The sequence below is a fragment of the Pongo abelii genome, chromosome 1, assembly GCF_028885655.2.
Source record: "Pongo abelii isolate AG06213 chromosome 1, NHGRI_mPonAbe1-v2.0_pri, whole genome shotgun sequence".
In the NCBI taxonomy this organism is placed as follows: Eukaryota; Metazoa; Chordata; class Mammalia; order Primates; family Hominidae; genus Pongo; species Pongo abelii.
Window position 1 is genome coordinate 48,707,595 of NC_071985.2, and position 19,620 is coordinate 48,727,214.

At 36.5% G+C, this 19,620-nt stretch overlaps 2 protein-coding genes across 11 annotated transcripts in view; both read right to left on the bottom strand.

The window, feature by feature from the left end:
• CAMSAP2 (calmodulin regulated spectrin associated protein family member 2) overlaps window positions 1–19,620 on the bottom strand; it is a 124,524-nt gene that overhangs the window by 16,053 nt on the left and 88,851 nt on the right. For 5 of the 10 annotated variants that reach the window (XM_054523514.2, XM_054523512.2, XM_063725990.1 and 2 more), the window contains 4 exons: window positions 18,147–18,179; window positions 14,414–14,555; window positions 13,913–14,052; window positions 2,572–2,665 (listed from right to left, as the gene is read on the bottom strand). In XM_054523514.2, coding sequence (XP_054379489.1) covers window positions 2,572–2,665; window positions 13,913–14,052; window positions 14,414–14,555; window positions 18,147–18,179 — 409 coding nt within the window. The remainder of the gene's footprint in view (window positions 1–2,571; window positions 2,666–13,912; window positions 14,053–14,413; window positions 14,556–18,146; window positions 18,180–19,620) is intronic. The other 5 variants (XM_054523515.2, XM_002809641.5, XM_063725995.1 and 2 more) reach the window with 1 other exon arrangement.
• On the bottom strand, window positions 4,571–8,852 carry LOC112128476 (prothymosin alpha-like). Its single transcript, XM_063726013.1, has one exon. The coding sequence runs from the start codon at window positions 4,947–4,949 to the stop codon at window positions 4,620–4,622; it is 330 nt and encodes a 109-aa protein (XP_063582083.1). The 5' UTR covers window positions 4,950–8,852; the 3' UTR covers window positions 4,571–4,619.

Consider the following 19,620-nt stretch of genomic DNA (forward strand, 5'->3'; position numbering starts at 1 on the left):
TACGTATTGAGAAATCATAGCATAAAGTTTTCTTCTTAAATAATTTTCAAAGGGTCAAATTTCTCTAAGATCTTTTTGAAGTATTCAGACTTAAATTCAAAATTTAAAAAAAATTTCTTTCTGTTTTTTTAGACGGAGTCTCGCTCTGTCATCCAGGCTGGAGTACAATGGTGTGATCTCAGCTCACTGCAACCTCCACCTCTTGGGTTCAAGCGATTCTCCTGCCTCAGCCTCCCAAGCAGCTGGGACTACAGGCGCCCGCCACCACACTCAGCTAATTTTTGTATTTTTAGTAGAGACAGAGTTTCACCATAATGGCCAGGCTGGTCTCGAACTCCTGACCTTGTGATCTGCCCACCTCAGCCTCCCAAAGTGCTGGGATTACAGGCGTAAGCCACCACGCCCGGCCAAAAATTTCTTAAATTAAAAAATTCATCTGATTCAGGATAATTAGGGGGAAAAAGCCTAACATAAAATAAATACTCGTATTTAAAACAAAAATAAGTGCCTGGGCGTGGTGGTTCACGACTGTAATCCCAGCACTTTGGGAGGCTGAGGCCGGCAGATCACGAGGTCAGGAGATCGAGACCATCCTGGCTAACATGGGGAAACCCTGCCTCTACTAAAAATACAAAAAATTAGCCAGGCGTGGTGGCAGGCGCCTGTAGTCCCAGCTACTCGGGAGGCTGAGGCAGGAGAATGGCGTGAACCTGGGAGATGGAGCTTGCAGTGAACCGAGATCGTGCCACTGCACTCCAGCCTGGGCAACAGAGCGACTCTATCTCAAAAACAAAACAAAAACAAACAAACAAAAAACAAAAATAAGTTTGAGTGTTTAATTTTGTGAAAACTTTCATAGAACTTCAAATACATATGGTCAGCTCTGCTTCTTTATGAAATAGCTGGTATTTTGGTCAATTAGAGAAAAACAGAATTTCTTTAGAAAATAATTAAACCTGCTGGTATACTTTTATTTTTGTAAGTAACTCTGGAGGAAGACTCAATTTACTTTTTGACTTTGAGATCTGATGCAACAGCTGTTGGTATTTTGAATAGTGAGTTTCACAGGTGAAATCACAGAAAGCAATGTAGTGAAAACCCTGTTAATAATTTTTAAAAATTATACAAATATTGATTATGAAAATTACTAAGAATATCTGACTTCATTCAATGGCCTTAGGGGAGCATCTCAATTTTTTTATAGGCATGTAAAGAAGTTATATAATGTTATATAGTGACTCGATATTCAGAATCTGCCTTAAGAAGCTTAGCAATGCTCAAATTATTGCTTATTTCACAGATTTTTGCCTGAGATGCAGCAGGCTGCCTGAAGTAACCTCCTTGTACTCACTAGACTATGCCTCCCCTTTGGCTACATATGTTTTTCCTCCTTCCTGATCACTTTCTCTTATTTTTTGGGGGTTTAAGGGGGAGGTGCAGGTAACGGTAGCAGTTACAAAAATAACAAACTTTGGAGCCAAGGAAAGCTGCTAAGTAGTTGGGATGCACAATAATCATGTGTTGTGTTGGGTAGGGCAGCTATTGGTAGCAGACAGAAATGTTTCTATAAGTTATGCTGGAAGAAAGTTCTTTAGTGGGCTAAGCTTATAATTTAAGATCATTTTTCCACCTGTAGAAATAAACCTCTAGTTTTTTTTTTTTCTTTTTTTTGAGACGGTGTCTCATCTCTGTCACTGGAGTGACAGTGGTTGGAGTGCAGTGGTGCGATCTCGGCTCACTGCAACCTCTGCCTCCTGGGTTCAAGTAATTCTACTGTCTCAGCCTTCTGAGTAGCTGGGATTACAGGCATGCACCAACATGCCCGGCTACTTTTTGTATTTTTAGTAGAGATAGGGTTTCACCATGTTGACCAACCTCGTTTCAAACTCCTGACCTCAGGTAATCTACCTGCCTCGGCCTCTCAAAGTGCTAGGATTACAAGCGTGAGCCACCGCACCCAGCCTAGAAATAAACCTCTAGTTTTACAATGGGAGCCAAGGGAAAATTGGTTTTGCTATGTGAAATTTTGCTTTACAGAAAATTTAGGAAGATTTTTTGTTCCTTGTATCTCTGGGTCTTTACAGTAACCCCCTTATTTCTTACTAGTTTTATTCTTATTATGTACAATCAATAGTTCATGATATAATAGTCACGAAATCCACTAGGTTTAAAAATCCATACAAACCTTTTTATGGTTTAATGGCAAATTCGAGTTGCGGGTTAAGGCCAAACAATAATTTGTGGGGATTCTGGGTAACACAATGTTAAAAACTAAGAATCTAAAAGGGAATAAAAGCTGGGATAGGGATAAAAGATGCAAAGAAAAGAAATGGACAGTTAAAGCTAAAAGTTCCACATCATAAGACTTCAAATACAAAGCCATTCCCTCCATTTTCTTTTTCTTCTCCTCTAACCATTTTAAGAGGTTAGGAGAATCTATCAAGGGTAATAGCTGAAATCTAAAAAAAAAAAAAAATAGGCTGCTTTCTAAAAACGTAACCAGGTAAGGTTATATCAACATTCCATTTTTTTCTGTTCATAGGAACATTTAAAATTAAAAAGATTGATTACCTCCTTGTGGACGAACAACACGAGGCTGTACAAAAGACGGCTTCACCACTTCAAACCACCAGAACAGTTCCGCCATGAACACCAAATAATTACTCTATATAGGAAATTTAAGAGAAAGCCTACATTAGGTAAAACTTCACAATAAACAGAATTTTATTGTTTTAAAATATAGGTTTAAATCTCATTCATTCATCACTGGAGTATATTCACTACAGGCTATTAAACATAGGATGGAATATTAACTCTTGTGGGTAAAAATTATAACAACTATTCAAAACCTCTTGCTGATCATTTGCTCTATAGTTCTAAAATGGTGGTCCAACTGATCTAGCAGGCATGAATACCTCTAACTGTGTAGAACACTGAGATAATTATAAGGCACTTTCATTCCAAAGTAAATATAAGCAACTTAAAAAGTTATTCAATCATCTGACACTCTAAAGAGGGGTTATCACTTTCAAAAAATAACTAAGCTCTACTCAGATCCCTAGAAATTTCTCCAAAACGTAATTGGATGTAGTGTTTAAAAAATATTTTATGTGGCCGGGCGTGGTGACTCACGCACTTTGGGAGGCCAAGGTGGGCGGATCACGAGGTCAGGAGTTTGAGACCAGCCTGGCCAATAAGGTGAAACCCCGTCTCTACTGAAGATACAAAAAACTAGCCGGGTGTGGTGGCACGTGCCTGTAATCCTAGCTATTTGAGAGGCTGAGGCAGGAGAATAGCTTGAACCCAAGAGGCAGAGGTTGCAGTGAGCCAAGACCATGCCATTGCACTCCAGCCTGGGTGACAGGGCAAGACTCTGTCTCAAAAAAAAAAATTATATGTATGTGTTCAGTAATGCCAAACTCACCAGTAATACAGGTGCTAAATAACACCAAAACTAAATTTTTATAGCTAATTTTTAATAATTTTGAAATGTACAAAACATTATTTATACAATTAATGTATCCACCTGACTTCGAAAAGTTATTAAGTCAACAATGTTACCTTTTATTACTATTTTAAAATGTAAATAATTTTTTAAACGGCTTAAAATTAAGAGAAAGGATTAAGGGTCCTCAAAAGCACATTTCTACTACAAGCTTATATTTTAAAATCCATATATAATAAAAGCTATAAGCATGAAGAATTATTTCAATTTTAGGCATTTGGTAAATTTTTAAAAACTGTACAAAATCTGTTTTCATAACTATTTAAAATAATATGTTTTCTAAATTTTGGGTATTTGGCATTTAATAAAATAGTTACTATCAAACTTATTAATATTTAATAAGGTCTTATTTCATATTAAATTTAAGTTTTTAAGATTATCCTGGATATGGTTATTTTCTAATGTCTTGCCTTCTTTTTTTATAATAAACAAATTTTATAATAAACAAAATAAAATTCCTGTTTATTGTTGGACAACATTGTTTCACACATACATCAAACAGGCCAAAAAAAATAAACAGCAACTTCATAGACAAAAAAGGAAAAAAAAGAAACCTTTTATCTTTGGCCTTTTTAACCATCTCATACAAACCAACTACTTATAGTACAGCTAAGTACATACACAAAAAAGTTACTGGAATGCTCGGAATAAGATTGTTTTTCTGTTGTCATTTTTGCTTTTTTCACAAGGTTTTTTTTCTCCTTTGAGATTATAATGAACATGGTCACACCACAAGTAAAGTCAGAAGTAGGACAGAGAACGCTCCGAAGGCTGGTTTGGTCATCCAAGATAATTAAAAATGGCTGACCCTAACAATATGTACAAAAATATAAAATGTAAATAAAAAATACAAACAAATTTCCTTTTTAAAGTACTTTTAAGAAAAAAAGCAGGGCCTTGGAAGTTTTGGTTCTTTTTTCCTCCCCTGTTGCAAATTCTCATGGTTTGGGTTGGGTGGTGGAGAGCGCGTGTCATCTGCGGGTGGCACTGCCCACGGTGGGCGGGCGGGCCTCTCTACTCGAAGGTGACCACGTTTAGATTCTGAGACGGGAAGTAGAGGGTGAATAGGTCACGGCGGCCTTTTTTTTTAGTTTAACTTTTCCTTTTTTGCTGTCTAGTCATCCTCGTAGGTCTTCTGCTTCTTGGTATCGACATCGTCATCCTCATCATCTTCAGCTGCCCGCTTGCCCGTAGCTGACTCAGCTTCCTCATCTTCATCTCCATCCTCTTCCTCACCATCACCGTCTTCCTCCTCCTCTTCTTCCCCACCTTCTTCCTCTTCTTCATCTACCTCATTGTCAGCCTCCTGCTCCCCATTTTCCTCATTAGCATTCCCGTTAGCAGGGGCGTCTCTTCCATTTTCCGCCTCTTCCACAACTTCCTTCTTCTCCTTTAAGTCCTTGGTGGTGATTTCGGAGCTGGTGTCTACGGCTGCGTCTGACATGGTGGGGCACGCCGGTGATCCGATGCAGGGGATTAAAAGGAAAGCGAGAGTTCAGGGACTCTGGCGATAAAGCTGCCGGAGATCGCGGCGGCGGAGGAGGCGTGCGGCGGCGGCGGCTGCGGCGAGCAAGGAGGCGGACGAGGAACAATGCAAAGATGGCTTTTCAGAGCAGCCAGTCTGCCTTCTTTCTACTTGCTAATTATGAATAATCCTTAAACTCTGTATGCTCTCCACTAGAACTCCTGCGTTCTCTTGGTTTTATTTCTCATGTTTAAGTTGGTGACTTTCAAATATCATCTCTCATCTGATAGTTCTGGAAGGCTATTGTGTATGTAGAAAGTGAAGAAAAGAGGCTGGGCACAGTGGCTCATGCCTGTAATCCCAGTGCTTGAGGAGGCTGAGGAGGAAGGACTGCTTGAGGCCCGGAGGTTGAGACCAGCCCGGGCAACATAGCTTGCCTCTATAAAAATTTTAAAACTTAGCTTATGCATGGTGGCACATGCCTGTCATCCTAGCTGCTTGGGAGGCTGGGGCAGGAATACAGCTTGAGCCCAGGATTTGGCTGACTGTGCCACTGCACTCCAGCCTGGGTGACAGAGTGAGACCCTGTCTCTAAAAAAAATAAAAAGAAAGTGATGAAAAGAGAAGAATCAAGAGTGATGACTCTTAGGTTTTTGTCTTGAGCAACTAATAGTGAGATACAGAGGACTGGGAGAAACAGGTAATGAAAGGAATCTAGAGTCATTGTTTGAGATGTTCACTGGACATTTAAGTGGACCTGTCTTGTAGGTGGCTGAGTGTAAGAGTCTGGAGTGTTACAGAAGATAATGCACAGTGATGAAGAGCATTTGGTAGGTTTCTACTTTACCTTCAGTGTTTGCTTTTACTATAAATACTCAGAATTTTAGAATGTTGATATACAGATACATACTAATTGAAGCAGCCATTAAAATTTGTGACTAAAAAAAGTAGTAAGAATCCTTATAATCCATAAAGGCTATGCAGTGGATCTCATCCCTGCTTGACTTCTCAGAAACTTTACAGTTTTAAAAAATGTATTTCTTATTTTAATAGGTGTTTGGGGAAACAGGTGGTGTTTGGCTACATGAATAAGTTCTTTAGGTAATTTCTGAGATTCTGGTGCACCCATCACCCAAGCAGTGTACACTGTACCCAATGTGTAGTCTTTTATCCCTCACGTCCCTTCCGCTTTATTCCCTGAGTCCCCAAAGTCCACTGTATCATTCTTATGCCTTTGCATCCTTATAGTGTAGCTCCCACTTATGAGTGAGAACATATGATGTTTGGTTTTCCATTCCTGAGTTACTTCACTGAGAATAATGGTCTCCAATTCCATCCAAATTGCTGTGAATGCAATCATATTCTTAATCCTACTTTTCTCTCCTACATATGTATCCTTCATATGTATCCCTCTCAACAGAATCCTTCCTATTTGGCTTTTAAACATGCTCAACTCCATCAAAAAGTGGGCGAAGGATATGAACGGACACTTCTCAAAAGAAGACATTTATGCAGCCAAAAGACACATGAAAAAATGCTCATCACTGGCCATCAGAGAAATGCAAATCAAAACCACAATGAGATACCATCTCACACCAGTTAGAATGGTGATCATTAAAAAGTCAGGAAACAACAGGTGCTGGAGAGGATGTGGAGAAATAGGAACGCTTTTACACTGTTGGTGGAACTGTAAACTAGTTCAACCATTGTGGAAGTCAGTGTGGCGATTCCTCAGGGATCTAGAACTAGAAATACCATTTGACCCAGCCATCCCATTACTGGGTATATACCCAAAGGACTATAAATCATGCTGCTATAAAGACATGTGTACACGTATGTTTATTGCGGCACTATTCACAATAGCAAAGACTTGGAACCAACCCAAATGTCCAACAATGATAGACTGGATTAAGAAAATGTGGCACATATACACCATGGAACACTATGCAGCCATAAAAAATGATGAGTTCATGTCCTTTGTAGGGACATGGATGAAATTGGAAATCATCATTCTCAGTAAACTATCGCAAGGACAAAAAACCAAACACCGCATGTTCTCACTCATAGGTGGGAATTGAACAATGAGAACACATGGACACAGGAAGAGGAACATCACACTCTGGGGACTGTTGTGGGGTGGGGGTAGCGGGGAGGGATAGCATTAGGAGATATACCTAATGCTAAATGGCGAGTTAATGGGTGCAGCGCACCAGCATGGCACATGTATACATATGTAACTAACCTGTACATTGTGCACATGTACCCTAAAACTTAAAGTATACTAATAATAAAAAAAAGAAAAAAAAAACATGCTCAAATCCCTCCCATCAAAATAAATGAAACAAAACCTTTACTCAATAACTATTCTCTAGTTTCTCTTCATTCCCACCATTTTTTTACCTCTTCACAAACTTCTTTTAGGAGCAGGCCTCTACTGACATTTTCCATTTCATCACTTTTACTCTCTAATCTACTTCAGTCTTGGCACTGAGTCACATCATTCCCCTAACAGCAACTGCTCAAGTCACCAATGATGTACATATGTTGCTAAATCAAACAGATTTCCCATCTTACTTGACCTCTCAGCTGTATTTGATATTCCTGATCTCGCCCCTTTTTGAAACACTGCCATGCCTACGTCCATCATCTACTAAATGATTCTCAAATGTACTGACTGCACTTATATATGCAGTGGCCTACCGAGCATTTTCTTTTGGATATCTCAAAGGCCTATGTCCAAAATTGAAATAGTGACCAGATTCTCTACAAATGTGATCTTATTGCAGTCCTATCTCACTGAATGGCTCCACTATCCCAGTGTGCAAACCAGAAACCTAGGAGTCATCCTTGACACCTTCTTCTTTCTTCCATGTCCAATTCATCACCAAAGCATGCAGATTTTGCATCCTAAATATTTCTGAAATTCACCAACTTCTCTCCATCATAACTGCTCTGATTCAAACATTTTTGCCTTGTTTGGAACACAATAGCTTTTTCTTTGGCTTGCTAAGAAAACAAACTTTTCAAAATGCAACTCTCTTTCCATTGCTCTTGAGGTAAAGGGAATCTTACTATGGCTTACAAGAGGCTACTTGGTACAGTCCCTTTTTCTCTTCCCAGATTTATCTATTACTACATTCTCCGGGGTTCCTCATCTTACCCTCCAGATGATAAGGTCTAAAAAGACAAAGCTTATGCTCATCATTATATCTTCAGTGTTTAAAACAGTGTCTGGCACATGATAGATGCTCAATAAATATTTATTAAACGAATGTACAAATGAATGAATCTACGTACTAAAAAAAACAGTCAGTAAAACATCAAAACATTGACAGAATATTTCTGGGTAATAAGATTACTATGATTTATATTTCTTCTTTATACTTATCTTTATGGTATACTTTCTAAAGCCAAAGTATAAAATTGGTTTTTAAGTACTGGTGCTAGGTTCCATTTTACTAGCCTAGTTAACTGAAAGCTGATTATATTTTGAAAAAATACTGCTTAAGTGCTCAATAATTATCTGTTGAACAGAAAATAAGTTAATATTTTAAGGACTTTGGTAAGATAGCCATCCTAATAACATAATTGTACTATTTGGCCACAAGATGTCAGTACAGTAAGAAATAATTTTCCCAGTAATTAAAGCTCATGAAGATTATGTCTTTCTGAGTTCATGACGATTAAACAGCAATAAATCTGTCACCATATTTCAGGAATGATGCCAGATTAATTTCATTTAAAAGCTTCTTCTTTCCTTCTTTTAGTTAAGATGGTCATAAGGCTACATACTCTTGTCCCAAAAGCTCCTTAAGCTGATAAACAACTTCAGCAAAGTCTCAGGATACAAAATCAATATACAAAAATCACTAACATTCCTATACACCAACAACAGTTAAGCCAAGAGCCAAATCAGGAATGCAATCCCATTCACAATTGGCACAAAAAGAATAAAATACCTAGGAACACAGCTAACCAGGGAAGTGAAAGATCTCTACAAGGAGAACTACAATACACTGCTCAAAGAAATCAGAGATGATACAAACAAACGGAAAAACATTCCATGCTCATGGACAGGAAGAATCAATATTGTTAAAATAGCCATACTGCCCAAATCAATGTATAGATTCAATGCTATTCTTATTAAACTACCAATGATATTCTTCATAGAACTAAAAAAAACTATTTTAAAAATCATATTGAACCAAAAAAGAACCTGAATAGCCAAGGCAATCCTAAGCAAAAAGAACAAAGCAGGAGGCATCATGTTACCTGACTGCAAACTATATTACAGGGCTACAGTAACCAAAACAGCATGGTACTGGTAAAAAAATGGAACAGAATAGAGAGCCCAGAAATAAGGCCACATATCTACAACCACCTGATCTTTGAAAAAGCTGACCAAAGCAAACAATGGGGAAGGACTCCCTATTCAACAAATGGTGTTGGGATAACGGTCTAGCCATACTCAGAAGATTGAAAACAGACACTTTCCTTACACTATATAAAAAAATTAACTCAAGATGGATTAAAGAATTAAATATAAACCCAAAACTATAAAAACCCTGGAAGAAAACCTAGGCAGTACCATTCTGGACATAGGAATGGGCAAAGATTTCATGACAAAGGTGCCAAAAGAAATTGCAACAAAAGCAAAAATTGACAAATAGGATCTAATTAAACTACAGAGCTTCTGCACAGTAAAAGAAACTATCAATAGTGTGAACAGAGAGCTTATAGAATGGGAGAAAATTTTTGCAACTATGCATCTGACCAAGGTCTCATATCCAGCATCTATAAGGGACTTAAACATATTTACAAGATAAAAATAATCCCATTAAGAAGTGGGCAAAGGACATGAATAAACACTTTTCAAAAGACATAGACATACAAGTGGCCAACAAGCATATGAAAAAAAGCCCAATATCACTGATCATTAGAGAAATGCAAATCAAAACCACAATGAGATACCATCTCACACCAGTTAGAATGGCTATTACTAAAAAGTCAAAAAATAATAGGTGCTGACAAAGTTGCAGAGAAAAAGGAACATTTACACACTGTTGGTGGGAGTGTAAACTAGTTCAACCGATGTGGAAAACAGTGTGGTAATTCCTCAAAGACCTAAAAACAGAAATACTATTCGACCCAGCAATCCCATTACTGGGTATATCCCAAAGGAACATAAATCATTCCACCAAAAAGACACATGCATGTGTATGTTCACTGCAGCACTATTAACAATAGCGAAGACATGGAATCATCCTAAATGCCCATCAACGGTAGACTGGATAAAGAAAATGGGGTACATACACACCATGGAATACTATGCAGCCATAAAAAAGAACAAGCTCATGTCCTTTGTAGGAACGCAGATGGAGCTGGAGGTCATTATCCTTAGCAAACTAATGCAGAAACAAAACCACACACCACATGCTCTCACTTATATGATGAAAACACAGGGACAGAAAGAGAACAACAGAAACTGCAAACTATCCGTGAGTGGAAGGTGAAAGGAGGGAGAGGATCAGGAGAAATAACTGACGGGTATTAGGCTTAATACCTGGGTGACGAAATAAAAATCTGTACCACAAACCCCCATGACACAAGTTTACCTATGTAACAAACCTGCATATGTACCCTTGAACTTAAGCTAAAAGTTTAAAATAAGACTGAACTTAAAAAAAAAGGTATTCAAATGAAGTCAAAGCTGTGGTAGTAATAAGTAAAGAACATAGAAAGTGACCAAAGCTCTTTCTGTAGACAATCATAGTTTAAATATACCTAATTTAAGAAAATATCTTTATATGGGTCGTACCCAGACAAAGTTGATATAAACATCAGGACTGTATATTATGTATTGGAAGTCCAAGGTATACCAACTTAAACAAATGCAATCTTATATCTCCATGTATTTAGTGAGACAGTTTTTTTCCTTTGAGATTACAGAAGTAGCATTTAAATTTTTAGCTGACAACGTAGATATCTTGTTAATGCCTTTTCTGGTATTAACAGAAATTAATATTTCTGTTATTACCCGAAAATGCCAGAAAAAGCATTACGATATATATGGAAATAATATTACCTAACTTTCATTCTGATATGAATGACAAGGGTTTAAACCTTCAACATCAATTAGAAAAAAATTGTTTTTGATGTGTCAGACACAAGAGACTGGGTACAACTTCGGGTCAGCAGGAGCAGTGGCTTATTTTGGAAATGTCTTTACCACTGGCTTTATAGTTTACCCTGCCATTTCGTTCACTGCTTTACCTCCAAAGCTAAGAATAGTGTCTGGCACATGGAGATACTCAGTAAATATCTGCCGATGAATGAATAAATGACCAAATCCCCAGGCTCAGCACAGTGTCTAGCATATAATAGTCTCTTGCTAAAATATTTTTCAAACATTAGTGTGGGTCCTGCAATGTTCTAAAAGTTGTAATAATCTCCAAATTTTGCCATTTTACATTTTGCTGACAAACTTGTTTAATGCTCCTTTCTTTTCATCTTAATAACTTTTACACACTTGCATTCTGTAGTTTCTTCAGTGTCTTAAATTAGGGCTTTGTTCTAATGATGCACATGTGACACTTGGTAATCTAGACTAGCTGCAAACAAATCCTAAAATTCTTCAAAAGCAATAGGTGTACCCAGTTCGTTTCCCCAATCTGCTTCCAAATGGTTTACCAGAACTAAAACTGCAGACATGGGGGTTGCCTGTGTTTATATAACATGCATATGATTCCCACCATGTTTTTAGCAACAGCAAATCTTGAACTTCAAATAATTACTATTTTAAACACTCTTTTTTAACCTTTAAAAATTAAAAGAGAAAGCCCCTATGGTTTTTGTTTTGTTTTGTTTTTGGTGACAGGGTCTTGGTTTGTCACTAAGTTTGGAGTGCAGTCATGCAATCAGGGCTCACTGCAGTCTCAGCCTCCTAGGTTCAAGCAATCCTCCAATATCAACCTCCTGAGTAGCTGGTACTACAGGTGTGTGCCATCACACCTCGCTAACTTTATTTTCTGTAAAGACAAAGGTCTCACTATGTTGCCCAGGCCGGTCTCAAACTCCTGGACTGAAGTGATCCTCCTGCCTTGTCCTCCCAAAGTGCTGGGATTATAGGCATGAGCCACCGCACCAGGCCTGAAGTTTTTATATTGTAGTTCAGTATTTCATAAATTAATATGACTCAACTAGAAAACATTTCTGATTTCTGAATTGACTTTATATTATTGACTCACATAAAATATAACACTAACATTACTAAAATAACATCTGGAGGATAAGAAATAATTCTTGAAGTATTAAAAATAACAGTATTCATAACACAACTTAATTTTCAAACTTGGGAATGGAATGGAATGATTTTCAAAAATCTATTCATGATGATGATAATGATGATTTTTTTTTTTTTGAGACATAGTCTTATTCTGTCACCCAGGCTGGAATGCAGTGGTGCCATCTCAGCTCACTGCAACCTCTGTCTCCCAGGTTCAAGTGATTCTCCTGCCTCAGCCTCCCAAGTAGCTGGGATTATAGGCGCATGCCACTACACATGGCTGATGTTTGTATTTTTAGTAAAGGTGAGGTTTCACCATGTTGGCCAGGCTGGTTTCAAACTCCTGGCCTCAGTGATCTGCCCACCTCAGCCTCCCAAAGTGCTGAGATTACAGGTGTGAGCCACCATGCTCGGCCATGATTATTATCTTTAACATTTAACATCAATGTAAATAAAATATAATCAACTTAAAATTAAGAAAATAATACTACCCATGTGAAATTTTATTCTTTTAACACAATCTGACAGCATACATTAGCCAACAGTCAAAGGACAATAAAGGTGACAAATTTCAAACAGTCTGATAACTACAGAACAATTATATATAATCTAGTGAGAATAAACAAACTAAATTTCAATTTAATGCTCAGTGACTCATTGTACACATAAAAATACGCAAGGATACCATATCATTTAACTATACATATCATATATTTATGCATAATGGTAGTTAAATAGTACATAATGTTACTTTTCAATTAATTTTTTGTTTAATTCAAAAATTAAAAATTCTTTAAGAAAAAGCTTCATTATTTATAAAGAATCTTACTATTTGTAAGCATTGCTATTTGTAAGAAACATTTAATGGCTTATTCTCTATTTTGCAAACATTAAGACAACAGATCAATTTTGTACATGACTTTTTTTTTTCTTTTTTTGAGACAGGGCCTGGCTCTGTTGCCCAGGCTAGGGTGCAGTGGCGCGATCTCAACTCACAGCAACCTCCGCCTTCCAGACTCAAGCAATCCTCCTACCTCAGCCTCCCAAGTAGCTGGGAACACAGGCACATGCCACCACTCCCAGCTAATTTTTGCATTTATTGTAGGGATGGGGTTTCACCATGTTGCCCAGTCTGGTCTTGAACTCCTGAGCTCAAGCTATCTGCCCACCTCCTCCTCCCAAAGTGCTGGGATTACAGGCACGAGTCACTACACCTGGCCAATTTTGTACATGACTTTAAGTTTGGCTTTGCACTATAAAAGAAACTTGTAGCTAATAGTATATTAAAAAACAAAATAAGGAGAAAAAAATCAAAAACTTTCTTCAAAAGCTCTTTTGACTGATATAGTTAATCTATAAGCTTAAAGTTGCTAGGTCATTTATATATCTTGTTCTATGGTTTATTTTTTATTTTTAAAATTTTATTTACTTATTTTTTGAGACAGGGTCTTTCTCTGTTGCCCAGGCTGGACTGCAGTGGCACGATCATGGCTCGCTGCAGCCTCAACCTCCCAGGCTTAAGCAATTCCCCCACCTTGTCCTCCCAAAGTACTGGGATTACAGGCATGAGGCACTGTGCCCGGCGTTTTTGTTTGTTTGTTTTTTAAAAAAACATATTTTAACAAAGCAAAGGGAAAAAAAGAATAATTTAATTTACCTTTATGGATGAAGCAGCATAGAGCATATCTTCCAGAGTGAAATGGCAACACTGGTTCAAGTATTCTTGGCAAAATTCTTGAATCAGCTGCAGATTATACAGGCTATCAGCCAAAGACATAGTTTCTTTCAAACAAATATCTTCAAATAAGAAAAGAGCAAGGTGGTGACTTTGGATTAATTTGATAATAAATATTTCCTATCCATCTTGTAATTAGTACAAATACACAATTCTGGTTAACAAACATACATTTATAAATATAGTAGTCATTATACATTAAGACTTAGAAACCGAGCACTATTTTTTTTGAACTGCCTCCCTCAGAATTATATATAAATGTTCTTTTTTTTTAAAAAAAGTTTTCAGTACTTATTAAATAATATTGTCTTTTTTTGAGACAGGGTCCCACTCTGTCACCTAGGCTGGAGTGCAAAATGATACTGTCTTAAATATTGGTTACTATCTGTCTACAGTTCAGAAATATTACAATGGAACACTTACCCTCTAATCTGACAACATCAGGACAGTAAAAATGAATAAGGGCAGCTAATGCACAGCCATCTGTCCCATCCTTCAACAAATTTTCTACCAATGGAATGCAAGGCAGTTGCTTAAGCAATGTTTGCTCTTTCCTATAACGAGCCTATAATATAAAAAAAATACATGAAAATAAATAAGTACCAGACAACGCATAGGAAAAAAATCAGTACCGTAAATTCTAATGTATCGGTAATAAAATAAATCATGAGAAATGAGACCACTCACCAATATTTCTTTTTTTCTAAATAACACTAGGTATTACCAAAGTTAAATACACGGCAGCAATAGCTATAGTTTTGAAGCTCAATACGTAATACAACATACTGCTAATTTACACTAACTGACATTTGGCTTAAATATTTAAGTATAAAAACATCACAAAACAGATTTTGAACACTTTGTATCCAAATAATCAGTTCTGCTCTTTTGAAGATAATAAAATTCATCCACTTTAATTCAGACTTAATTTAAACTGAAAATTCTTATACGGGAAGAGCAAGAATGCTATTCAAGCAGAAAGAGTTATCAAAATGAGGGGGAAGGTAAAAGAATATACTATTCTTAAAAGAAATTTGAGGAACTAGAATAGTATCACCAAGACATTCTGGGTTATTATTTGAATGTTAAGGAAACACAAATAGTTAACAACTTTGAAAGTGAAAAAGAAAAACCCTCCCAACTTAGATTTCATTAATAATTGAGCAAGTATATGGGTTCTTGCTCCCCCTCAGAAAAAGAGAGGAAACCTTTGTTTCCTAAAGATTGTTTGGTGTGGCTAGATAGAATTTTTAAAAATAGATCTCTAAAAAATGAGACATGCTGTAATAGTTAAGAGACCAAATTCAGATCCTGGTTCAGATCCTGGTTCTGCCACTTACTAGTTTTGTGATCTTGGACAAGTTACTTAAACTCTCATTTCTCATTTTCCCATCTGTAAACTGAGGTAATAATGGTACCCACTTCATAGAACCACTGGAAGATTAAGTAAGATGATGGACACAAAGTGCTATGCATCCTGCTGGGCACATAGCAAGCAATCAATAAAGGTTAGCTATTAGCTGTTAATTCTTCTAAAGCCAAGTAAAATAATGCTGAAGATTTAGTGAATGTACACACTAAAGTATTTTACTAGCAAAATATATAACATAAATTACTGGTAGTTTTTTTAAGGTTATCAAACTATTGTTTCTTCTAATTCCATCTAAATTGGTCATCTCTATATTTTAGAATTAAAATATAATTATGAGATAAAACACTTTTGTGAGAATAAAAATAGAAAAATAAAAATTTATTGAAAGAGAATACTTAAGATTTGGTAGTGAAGTTAGATTTCTTTTCAATGCTATCTCTCAGAAAAGCATCAGCATTAATGAAGAAGGAGATAACTTATTCCTGGATTTCTCTCACTGGCTACCCAAGGACAAAATTCATGGAACATGTTTTTCTCTTAAAGATTTCTGAAGGTTCTTATTAATTAGTGCATAATAGACTCTGTATTTAAGAGTACATCCCTAATTCAGGGGGTAACTATATTCAGAAAAAAATTACTTGCAGGTACTATATAGATTTTTTAATTGATTCTCATTTTAACATAATTCTTAGAAAATTCCTCACTTTGCAGCTAAGAAACAGTTTAAAATCAACCATGGGGAAGGAAGAGGAAGGAAGAAAGGAAAAAGAAATCAACCAGTACAGTGGTATCTTCCAGGCTTAAGCTACTGTTCTCACAATTAGTATCTGTTCCAGATCCTTACATGCTTTTCTTTGGTTATCTGGGATCAAAATAGTCTGCCTCTTGGACATCCTCAAAATTGGGCTGGGACTAGTAGTTTGTTTTCAGCCTATGACCTGAATTGGACTAAGCCAAGCACCCAGGGTCATGGAACAAAGAACTGAATTATGTGATTTGTTCTACTCCCTCCTGCAAAGTAGCACTTTTGTACAAGGTATGTGCAAACAGGCATATGTATGTGTGCGTGCACACACACACACACACAGCTTTATATGACATTAGCAATAAGTATCTACGGTTTAGACTAGACAGAGAATTATGAATGGGATGCCAAAACATTTTCCTAAAGATTGTATTCTAGAAGATATATTAGGTAAACCAACTTTAAATCTTGAGATTATGTCCAGCACTCAGAAGGTTCATCTGCAATGCATGAAAGAGTCTTTTGTACTTGAACATGCTATTTGCTTTATAAACTCATTGCATGGAAACATGCCCTTTCTTTCTGCAAACTTAGAAATTTGGCATTTAGAAAGAACACCCTATATTTTTATATTTCAACATTATGGTATATTTATTTTCTTCTCCTTTTTTTGTTTTTTGTTTGTTTTATTTTTTTTTATTTATTTATTTTTTGGAGATAGCATCTCACTCTGTTACCCAGGCTGGAGTGCAGTGACACAATCATGGCTCACTGCAGCCTCGACCTCCTGGTCTCAGGTGATTCTCCCACCTCAGCCTCTTGAGAAGGTGAAACCACAAGTGTGTACCATTATGCCTGCCTCATTTTTGTATTTTTTGTAGAGATAGGGTTTTGCCAAGTTGCCCAGGCTGGTCTCAAATTCCTGGGCTCAAAGGATCCACCAGCCTTAGCCTCTCAAAGTGTGGGATTATGTGCATGAGCCACCGCACCCGGCCATTATGGTATATTTCTAAATTAGAGTTTTATTCTCGAGGGTGTAAAACAGTTCTTAAGTGGTTTAACACACCCATCCCCATATTTAAACCTGAAAGATCAATCTTTAAGTCAAATCAGAATTTAATATGGTTTTGGTCCACTTCTGGTGAGGTCACAGAAAACCTTCTGCTTTTTTAATCACACAAAAAGTGAAGTGTCATCTATAATTCAAGCTGAAAAGGAACTAGTTCTGTCAAAAGGATAATTTTTTTAAAATAGAGATGGAGGTTCAATATGTTATCCAAGATGGTCTTGAACTCCTGGGCTCAAGCAATCCTCCCACCTTGGCCTCTCAAAGTACTGGGATTTTAAGTGTGAGCCACCATGCTCAGCCACAAAGATGATTTTTAAATGCAGGCAATTTATTCATGCAATTCAAATTAATATTTACTAAAATTATTTAAACTAATGAGAAGCTACATAGTAAGTTTTTTGTTTTTGTTTTTGTTTTTTTGAGACGGTTTCACTCTTGTTGCCCAGGCTGGAGTGCAATGGCGCGATCTCGGCTCACTGCAACCTCTGCCTTCCTGGTTCAAGCGATTCTCCTGCCTCAGCCTCCCGAGTAGCTGGGATTACAGGCATGCACCACCACGCCCAGCTAATTTTGTATTTTTAGTAGAGATGGGGTTTTTCCATGTTGGTCAGGCTGGTCTCGACCTCCTGACCTCATGATCTGCCCGCCTTGGCCTCCCAAAGTGCTGGGATTACAGGTGTGAGCCAGTGCACCTGGCCCATAAGTTTCTTTTTTTTTTAACCTACTTACTGATAGTCTGTGAATACTGACAAGATTAGCAATAGGATGTTTACCCTTTAAATTATTTTTAGAACTTCTGATCTAAACCTTGGCTATATCTTTTATCTTTCCATTTTACATGACCTTAAAATCCAATCTCTATTCAGTGACTAATAGAATTACATGAAACGACTTTAACAGCAAGACATAAACAATACCATTCTACAATTACAATTCTGGAGAGCAAACTGAAGTAGCTGAGCAAACTTACTGGAACCAGTTTCCAAAACCATTTGGAAGGAGACTTCAGAGGAAGCAGCGGGAAAAAAGGGGAAAGCAAAAGGTAAAGGGAAAATTCATCAGAATTATCTTCAACTAACAAATTATAGTAAAGCTTCTGATAGTGGAGTTCCAAGTTTATAGTTCTCATAACATTTCATATGTTAATAAGTACTTTAGTTAAAAATATATAAGTTTCTAATGATAAAGACCACCATCTTCTCCTGTCTCTCTCCTCTCCCCATACAGATATTCATTTTAGGATACCTAGAATATGTTGTATACTTTAGCAGCAAAAAATTTTATTTCTGAGTTTTGGAATCATATGTCATATTAAAAAATAAATCTATGTCACAAAAGGGAAGTAAAAATATTCTACAGCTAGGTTTGCAATCATAATTCTTAGGTATTAGTAGACTATCTGACAAGGCAATATTCCCCAAAAAAGCAAAGTAGAAAGATAATTTCAATAAAACAAGTATAAAGCAAATAATAATATAGTAGAATATACCAAGATGATCATTTCTTTCACTATATAAAAAGTTTCTTTTAATTAATGGAAAAAAACCTAGTTGGCAATTGTTACCAGTTAAGATTTTTATAAGTGTCTAAAGCAAGTAACTACTCATACAAAGAGAATATAAATGTTATTAAATTTACTATCAAGGGCTGTCTCAAAGAATCTAATTTTCTTCTTTAAAAAAATGAATATAATAAACCCATAATTTCAGATAACATGAATTAATCATTTGTGTTTGTTTATCTTTGTATCTGCTAAAACAGCTTCTGGCTCTGAATAAATATTTGTTGGAGTGAACCAAAGTAAATAGAATCTGAGTTAAAATTCATATCCAAAATTAAAATTCATATCCAAAATTTTTACGTAGAAAGTTTTTCCATATAAACTGACAGAAAAATAAGATTATTTAGAAAAATAATATAAATAAGGTATTTTCAAGAACTTTAAGAATTAGAAAAATGTCACCTGAAGAATCAGAAACATATCAGCTTCCTATATATAAACAACATTTCCAATAAATTTTTCTTATAGCACCAGGAAGAACAGCCTCAATAATTTTGTGGAATGTATTTTAATCTCCCATTTAACTGAACGTTTTTGGCAGCTGCAGTTATAATAGCCACAAAAAGTACAAGAGCAGGACCAAAGAGCAGGAAGCCACTGAAAACGTGTCAGGGTTTCCAATTTGTAACAGAAATTTTAAAAACAAGGATTTTTTTGTTTTCTAGACTAGAAGAACCCATTAAATAGAAAACGGTGATAACAAGAAATTATTGTGGACTATTCCTAACAGCAGGTGTACAAAGAAGTCTCTAATGGTTAAAGTTATTCCATATTTCTTGTAAAATATGCAATAATTGGATTTTGTTACTAATTCAGACTGCTCTGGCCTTTCTCTTGCCCCTCCATTGATCTAAACTGGTAACAGCAATCTTCTTGTGTGAAA

Bases quoted from the DNA above. Each gene is read 5' to 3' on its own strand.
- LOC112128476 (XM_063726013.1), bottom strand. From the start codon at position 4,949: ATGTCAGACGCAGCCGTAGACACCAGCTCCGAAATCACCACCAAGGAC.